The sequence below is a fragment of the Dendronephthya gigantea genome, unplaced genomic scaffold (genome assembly GCF_004324835.1).
Source record: "Dendronephthya gigantea isolate DGI-Jeju-01 unplaced genomic scaffold, DenGig_1.0 000583F, whole genome shotgun sequence".
Classification (NCBI taxonomy): domain Eukaryota; kingdom Metazoa; phylum Cnidaria; class Anthozoa; order Malacalcyonacea; family Nephtheidae; genus Dendronephthya; species Dendronephthya gigantea.
Genome location: NW_021163593.1, coordinates 1 through 8,819, shown reverse-complemented (window position 1 = coordinate 8,819; position 8,819 = coordinate 1). Strand labels below are relative to the sequence as shown.

The window sequence follows — 8,819 nt, the reverse complement described above, 5'->3', positions numbered from 1 at the left end:
GAAAAGGTGGGGCTAATTTAAACGCCCTACCGAATATACTAATATACCTTTACATTAAGCTCGCGTGAGAAAACGGGGAGGAGGGCGGGTTCAAATTTGATCTGTAATGACCTTGTCGAAGCGAGGAGCAGAATGAATTGGCAGCACATTCTGCTCTTTATCTATACTGACCCTCATCTCCGCTTTCCCACACGTTACCTATATGTCATCAGAATTCCAGGGAAATTACCTGCGCGTCAAACTAAAGTATTTAATATACTTTATTATAAAGTCTCAAGTGCAGGAAGCAATAAATTCTTTATTGGTATGCCAATAATTCCTTTATCGCTTCCCTTCATATCTAAAAGATACCTTGTCATGACGAGCTCTGTTTTCTGTGTTCTAGATCTCGTACAAAAACAACTCAGACACAGAGTTGGAATAATTTTGGCAATGTGCGTAATTGTCTAACGCACATGCCGATTTATTAATTTTTACTTAACAACAAATTAATTATTAATCAACAAACAATAAATTCAATTACTAAACAATTTGCACAGAAAAGGTGGGGCTAATTTAAACGCCACAAGGCTCCTTGGGTAAAGGAGACAAACCCCACCCCGTCATGACAAGGTATCCACAGACAGACTTGTAAAATCAGCAAAACAAATAATATATAAAACATGCATATAAGAAACCCACATATAAGAATCGCAGCAAGGAAAAGGTACAGATCTCCAACCAGTCGTGCCCCTGCATTGACCGGCCGAGTATCTGCAACCTGAGTCGCCAATATGAAAATAGTGATATGAGGTAGAGGAGCGCTAGCTTTACCCCTGTATCAGCATTGCGCCCGATTACCAATGAGTCTCATCGTAGTTATCGTAGTTGCAACGAATATGGGATATAACGAAATAAGTACGAACTAAGAGGTGTGCAGCCAAGGTCAACCCCCGCCAGGCACGGCAATAAATTACTCATGTCGACATATGATGCGAAATAGGTCGCGAAGATAAGTTTGGACTACGAATGTACTTGCGGAATGCGTCGGATTTCCACCTACCCATTACTCTGATTTGAGCGTCAGAAAAACCGCATTCCGCAGCGAAAGTAGCTGCACCAATTCGAAAACTGTGCCCCTTATACTTAGTAGGGTCAAGACCACATGCACGAAAAATCAAAGCCAAATGCTCAGTAAATAGTTGCGTGTTACTGCGCGCCCATCGAGAGTGCGAAAAAGTGGGCCATCGGATAAACCGCGACGCGCAAAATAGTCGAGTAATGTCTGCACAGGGCAAATATCGGAACGGCGGTGAAGTGTAAGAGAAACACGAGGTTGATTGTAGGAATGTTTAAAGTTCGCAAAATTGATTTTCAAACCGGAAATATTGCCCAAATTATCAACAAGCTGAACCACTTGAGATAATTGAAGCACGCCGGGAGACCGTGGGCAAGTCGTTATTTCACCAACCCGCAAAAAGGCAAAAAAGGCTGTCGTACACATTGCCCTAAATAAAAGTGCGCGATATTCACTAGATGCAACGAGAGAAGTCTGTTGTAAAATTGTGCGGAGGATAGAAATAGTGATTGGAAGGCGTGCATCAACACCGGAGCCAAGCTTACCATATCCTTTCAACATTTCGAGAACCCAAAATACCTTTGTAGGGTCATGCACGCCCGTTAAACGGTGACAATAACCTAATGCAGAAACATATGTATTCGCGGTCGAGGCTGCATAATTGCGCTGAAACATGAATGCGATAAATAAACCCAAGTCTGAAGGCGATATGGGCAGTTTGACTGAAGCAGATTGAAAAACTGCAGAAGAAAACTGATTGTAGAGTTTCCATGCCCTGCGATAGGTAGGGATTGACGAAGGCTGCAAACTAGATTGAATTAACCGCGAGGTAATAGCGGCCAATTGTGTGGGAGAAGGTGAGGCGGTATGACTGTCGGTGTTGGCCGAACGCCCACCGGAGCTAGCCGTTTGAACTTCGAAACCTGCAAGCGAGATAAGGAGTCAGCCAAAACATTTGTAACCCCCGCTACATGGCGAGCGCGAAAGAGAATATTAAATTGCAAACAAGCCAGCACCAGGCGTCGAACAAACACCATAACAGTCACATCACGAGAAGTAGCCTTATTTATAATATCAACCAATGCCGCATTATCGGTGAAAAAAGTTATACGCTGGTTACGCATCTGGTCTCCCCACAGAAGAACGCTTAATACGATTGGGTAGAATTCCAAAATGGTTATGTTAAAAGTTTTCCAATTGTCGGGCCAGGCACCGTAACACCACTCAAAACCAAAAAGCGCGCCATAGCCGAAGCTAGCCGCAGAATCAGTGTACAGGTTAAGGCTAGCAGAGTCATGCCACATGTCATTGAGAAAAAACGATCGGCCATTAAAATTGGCTAAAAACGACTGCCAAATTTCGAGATCAGCCTTTACCGATTTAGTTAGGCGAATGAAATGATGAGCACACCGTACGCCCTTAGTTAAATCAATAAGACGTCGGAGAAAGGCCCTCCCAGGGACAACGACTGAACAAGCAAAATTGAGTAAACCGGTTAAAGATTGTATCTCGCGTAATGTGACCTTTTTGCGACAAAGAAAAGCCGATATCAACTGCTTGCATTTGTCAGTTTTATCCAAAGGTAAGCGGGCTTCCATGCACAAAGTATCTAATTCAATGCCGGCAAAGGAAAGAACGTTGTGTGGGCCGATTGTTTTTTCTGGAGCGATTGGCACGCCTACGTGTTCACAGAGAGACAAAAAGCGAACAAGGTCAATGCGACATTGGTGATAAGTAGGTGCGGCCATTAGATAATCATCGAGAATGTGGATTAGATGCGCGATTGACAAGTGTGTCTTAGCAACCCATTCGATAGCAGTGCTAAACATCTCGAAAGTGCGACATGACGACGCACACCCCATAGGCATAACTCGATCATAATAATATTTGCCTTGCCAAAAAATACCCAAGAGATCGTAATCGGCAGGGCGTATGGGAATAATACGAAATGCGCTTTTGATATCTGTCTTCGCAAGAAAACAACCGCGCCCAAGCTGCTTGATCATAGAAACTGCATCATCGACACGAGCATAGTTCACAGAGGTATGCTCGGGAGCAATCCCATCGTTAACAGAAGCACCGTTCGGAAATGACAAATGGTGAATCAAACGGTACTCCCCTGGAGTTTTCTTAGGAACAACGCCTAGCGGAGAGACTCGAAAATTGGGAAAAGGGGGATTGTCAAAGGGCCCAGCAATGCGATTCGCGCTAATTCTTTCGAAAGTTTAGCACTAACGATTTCCGGGTTCTGCAGGGCCGAAACAAGATTTGTTGCAAAAAACGATATACGAATGCCTTCAAAATGAAGGGGAAAACCAAATTGAAAACCATTATATAACATAGATGTCAATCGCACATCATATCCACATAGTAGGGGAGAGTTTATTAATTTGTACTGGTGTTGGCAGGACGGGACTTGGATGCTGCAGGGGTTGACTGCGAATTTGAGCGTGAGGGACGAAAATTACATCGGAGTGCGGAGTGGACTACACCACATTTAAAGCATTGATGTTTAAAATTACAGCCCGGACAATCGCCGCCCCGATGGAACTTGCGACAAAATCCCCTGGGAACAAATAGGGCAGGAACTGACGCTGGCGAATTAGACCCATGATTACGCGTAGGTAGCTGGGTTTTAGTGAAGCGTGAATGATTGAAATTTTGCGCCCTTATCCACAGTTCCCAGTGAGTGTCGCTCCACGGTGCATCGGCTGGGTTAGTTTGACGCAAAAGACGAAATTGAGCGTCGTAAAAACGCCAGTCACCCCCGCGAGCAGCCAAATCGCGAACAACTTCGCCGTATTTCATCAAAGCGGGGGCCTCCATGGGGAATTTAGTTGTGTACACCCCGACAAAAATTTGAAACGCTGAAGTCCATGCCTCGATATTAGGGATGGACTTCACTTTGTGTGTTGGTTCCAAAGATAAAAGCGGAACATTGGAGCCTTCTTGAGGCCCCACCGACAGCTGATAACGAGTATCACAAGCCCCAGAACCAAGCAATAGGCTGAAATCTAAAAATTCATTGGCCCAAATTTTCGACTTCAATTTGGCACTAACGTTTGCTCCGATAGGCAAACTGATGGAATTAAATTTGGAGCTTGGCGTTGGGGACCGCGATACCGGCACTAAGTTAGGCTCACCTGATATATTGAGTAAAGCAGACGCCACCGGCCCCTGCATCGTGGCGTCTGCCGTACCCAACACACCCGAAGCAACCATGGCAATTCACGCGTCTCCGTCGAGAACTCGGGCGGTGTAGATGGGATGGTGTGTGACTGGAGGTTGGCCATGACCGCCTGCGTTGTTTCCGAAATTATTCGGGCAAGAGTAGCTTCTGAGAGGGTAAAATGGTTGGTAGACCCCGCAGAGGTGTTGTCTGTTGTTGGTGCAGTAGTTGGCGCGGACAATGGCTGCGGTAAGGTATTCACCGATGTACTGGGAGCCGTGAGTGGACCGGAGCGGGACGATCGTCGCGGACGGCCGGGTCGGGTTGGTTGCGTTCGCCTTTTCACTCGTTTACTCGCTCTGGTAGTGGTAGCAGGCATAATTCCGTATAGCAAGAACTAAGGAATAAACAAAGAGCAGAGCAAGAGCGAAACGAATGTCTGTGATACGTAAAATACTATATACCAGAGACACGCCACGCACAATACAATTGAAAAATATTAAAAAAGACAGGAAGAATGGAAAAGGCAGCGGAATAATCATGGCATACAACGAGGGTAGCCGCATTTGATTATCCCGTGATGCTGCAAATACTGAAAATTATCGGGCAATCTGAAAACAACATGCCGCACCATCCCACAATATATTGACTTCAACTGTGGGCATCCGGAAACGTAAACGCCCTACCCACTAAGACATGCATTTTTTCCTACACAGAACGAACGAGCGATATATGCATAAACTACATCAGCACGACAAACATCACAAACCACACAACGCATATATAACAAGTAAAATCATGAACTCGTCCTGCGCAGCAAAAAACCCAATGTTGAAATCTCAACGTGGGCATCTGTAAACAGTCATGTTGCTCTAGCCCATATTGAGTAAATCAAACGTATGATAAACGACAAATAAAATGCGGAGTATGCGTAGTAAGAGATATACAGAAAAACATATACACACATATATAATATAATATGCATAATATATACACGATAAATGAACTACAACAGTGCCAGAGCTTTCAAAATAGCCCCGCGATAGCTCCTATACAAACAATATTGCCCTGTGTGTTACAATGAACGCCGTCCGTGGATAACAGAACACGGGCGGGATTGAAAAATTCCCGATGTTCCCATAGAAAATACCCTGCTCCTCTGCAAGAACCACGGACAAATACTGGCGCAAAAGAGCGGCCTTGGTGTTAAAAACGCTATCAGATTCCCGCGTTTTGGCGATGTTGCGGTCAATCACCTGGCACACCCCAATGACGCGAACGTGAAATTCGTCGCGAAGTTGGCGAGCGAGCTCTTCAAGCCTCGATCCTACTACCTCAGGGGCATGTGTAGTTAGATCATTTGTGCCCAACTCGAGAATTATAATGTCAGGTTTGGCAGATCGGACAGAAGAAAGATCGAATTGAATAACTTTTTCAACTGTCCGGCCACCTGTACCCAGCATAGTGACATAACCCGATTCGGGAATATGGAAATTTTGGGATGCACGGGAATCGAAATTAGCCTTTAAATCATCCCGTAAGCGACGGACAAAAGAATGACCCAAAATTAAAATATTTGGAAAGCCAAAAGACATTCTAAATTATTTCTAATAAGAATAAATATAGAGATAGTTACCTGTTCAAAGAGGTGTCAAAAAATTCAAATTTGATCTGTAATGACCTTGTCGAAGCGAGGAGCAGAATGAATTGCGGGCAGCACATTCTGCTCTTTATCTATACTGACCCTCATCTCCGCTTTCCCACACGTTACCTATATGTCATCAGAATTCCAGGGAAATTACCTGCGCGTCAAACTAAAGTATTTAATATACTTTATTATAAAGTCTCAAGTGCAGGAAGCAATAAATTCTTTATTGGTATGCCAATAATTCCTATATATATATATATATATATATATATATATATATATATATATATATATATATATATATATATATATATAGATCTGTGTTTTATATGTTCTTTCTACACAAGTATAACCAACCGGGCAAGCAGAAAATTCTACTTGACCACGGTGGGAATCGAACCCACGACCTTCGCATTTCTGGGACGATGCTCTACCGTCTGAGCTACAAGGCCAAGTTGGGAACGACTGTTACTTAAGATGTTATTGACATTACGGAGTTTCGTCCTTACGTGTCGGTATGCAGTTACTTCTGCAAATGTTGATATATTTGTACTTTCGCTCTTAATTGAGCCATTTGTTCACTTGTGGGGTTATATGTGATCTGTGTTTTATATGTTCTTTCTACACAAGTATAACCATACATACGTACGCAGATGGCGTTGTGGGGACCTCTGATGGCGTAAGTTTTCCCTACATTGTGGGGACCTGTGTAAAATTTCATAAAACATGCGTTATGGGGACTTCATAGTGTAAACGTTGTGGGGACTTGAAAATTTGAGTGTAATCATTGTGGGGACCATGCAACGTTTGTGTAAACATTGTGGGGACTCGAATGTATAACCATGGTAATTCTTATTGATTTTAAAAGATTAGTCATTTTTAGACAATAGTTAATTCTGATCAGTTTTACAAATTTTAAAACTTAAGCAATGAAACCTTAAATTAAACGACGCTGTATAGTTTATACATTGATTCATCTCTTACACGAATTTATATTATGTCGATAGCAAGTCCGTACCTGATACTCTGCATACAGTAAATCATTTATACCATACAAAACGCGCATTTTGTGCAGTAATCAAATCATTTTGGCTGTATACAGTATTGATTATAAGTATATTGCTTTGTATCGATTTACGCGTCGAAGTATCCGCATCACAGACATAATTTATAGGAGAAAAAATAAGTCGCGACTTATTTAAAGCTAGATTACAGTCGCTTTTGCGCATGTGCGAGCTTTTTTTCAAGCTCCAAGGCCCCCGCGGCGGAGGTAAAAAGACCCTGGGTTCCTGGGTACGAGGTTGGCTTTGTTTACATTTTTTGTTTTTAATCCAGTTCATTTGCACAACATGAAGTATTCCACAACTAAATTAAAATGGCGGACGCGTCAGGAGTGGAGTTTTATAAAACCATTCAACAATTGTCATTTAGATCACTAACATTTAAATATTATAAAAACTACCACTGGAACATATATCGTGGATCAATTTGACAATTTTTGTGCGTGTATCGTTAATAAAACATTAAAAACAAGCCGATTAAACCGGCGTTTATGTCGCAACCTGAGTGGCTTTAGAATGAGTGAAATTTCTACCACTGCAAAATTTTGGGTAGTGTTCTCCAAGCAAATGCATTGAAGAGAATTTCGATACCTGTATGATCAATTAAAATTTCCAGACAGCGACAGTGGCCATATGGTAAGTATGTCAGGATTGTATCTAAGTTTGAGATAATTATATTATAATGTTTACCAGGGTTGCATATAAGATTCTTTTAAAATTAAAAACTTCTTATTTCTTACATTAATATAAGAAGATATACAGTAAGAAGAAATAAGATAAGAAGATTTGCCAACCCTGATGTTTACAGTGCATGATTGTTGGATTATTAAATTTTGGTAAAGGATGATACTCTAGTAATTTTGTTCCGAATTTAAATGACCTCTAACTCAATTCGAGTAAACTTGGAAGTTAATAAAATATATCCGGCTGACCTTCATACCCTGTTATAATATTATAGGATTCAGAATTATACTCTAATTAAAACCTGTGGAGTGAGCAGGACAAGGAGCTAGAGATGGAATTCAGGGAAGAGGACAATCAATGAATTTTCAGGTGGATCTATCAACCACACCCAGAAAATGTTCCAGTTTAATACAAATGTGCCTGGCTATGGTTGTTGCAATCAAAAACATTCTGGTCCTTTTCCATGCGTTACTGATATAGATCTCCCTATTAAAGGGAGGATCATTTTAGATATTTAAAAAAAAAACTTGGGGTACCTGGCACCTGTTAGTTAAATTGCAATGCACAATGCTTAAAACATATTTCACACAATCCATTCCTTGCTACAAACTACAAATTTTAATGAAACTCCTCAGCATATTATTAATTAATACAGGCTTAAATTGTATGGTAGTATCTTATTTCAGTAAGAAAATCCATCAAATATTAAAATATACCAACACAGCAGTTAATACATTGTTTTTTCGTTGACTTAAATTACTTGTTTATTCCTGATAGCCATAATAATTAGAACTCACCAGTGTTAAAACACTGAAGCAGCAGTGATCTACTTATATGGATACTAGTATGTGCGGTTTACTATTGTAAGACATACGTTTTCTTTTAGGTGGAATGCATTTCAGGTCTTATAAGTTCCACATACTCACAGTCATTGTTTCTAAATGCTAGACAATTCCTGGTCTATAGTCTATTTGGCTGATGGGTTTTAATCAGTCCTTTGATCAAAATGCAGGGACATGAGGATATGTTAGACTCAATTTTGCTTCGGTTGTAACTTGTATCACCAATCAGATTCCATCAATGATGCCCTTATAACTGGACTTGACAACTGGTACCTAAAGAAGAATTCTAATTATCAATCTTATTCCAATATATAATTGAATAATATGATATAAGTATATTATTTTTATTCCTGTTTAA

General features: G+C 41.2%; 1 protein-coding gene and 1 non-coding gene across 2 annotated transcripts; both read right to left on the bottom strand.

Annotated features, from left to right (window-relative positions):
* Positions 1-1,156: 1,156 nt before the first annotated feature.
* Positions 1,157-4,272, bottom strand: LOC114543900. Its single transcript, XM_028562705.1, has 2 exons — positions 4,201-4,272; positions 1,157-1,980 (listed from the first exon to the last, which is right to left on the bottom strand). Exons 1-2 carry the CDS (start codon positions 4,238-4,240, stop codon positions 1,157-1,159), a joined length of 864 nt encoding a protein of 287 aa, XP_028418506.1. The 5' UTR covers positions 4,241-4,272.
* A 1,981-nt stretch (positions 4,273-6,253) lies between these two features.
* Trnas-aga lies at positions 6,254-6,326 on the bottom strand. Its single transcript has one exon. It is a non-coding gene; the product is annotated as a tRNA-Ser (tRNA).
* Positions 6,327-8,819: the final 2,493 nt, after the last annotated feature.

Bases quoted from the DNA above. Each gene is read 5' to 3' on its own strand.
- LOC114543900 (XM_028562705.1), bottom strand. From the start codon at position 4,240: ATGCAGGGGCCGGTGGCGTCTGCTTTACTCAATATATCAG. The intron at 1,981-4,200 runs GTGAGCCTAACT...TCTCGCTTGCAG, and splicing joins TGCTTTACTCAATATATCAG to GTTTCGAAGTTCAAACGGCT.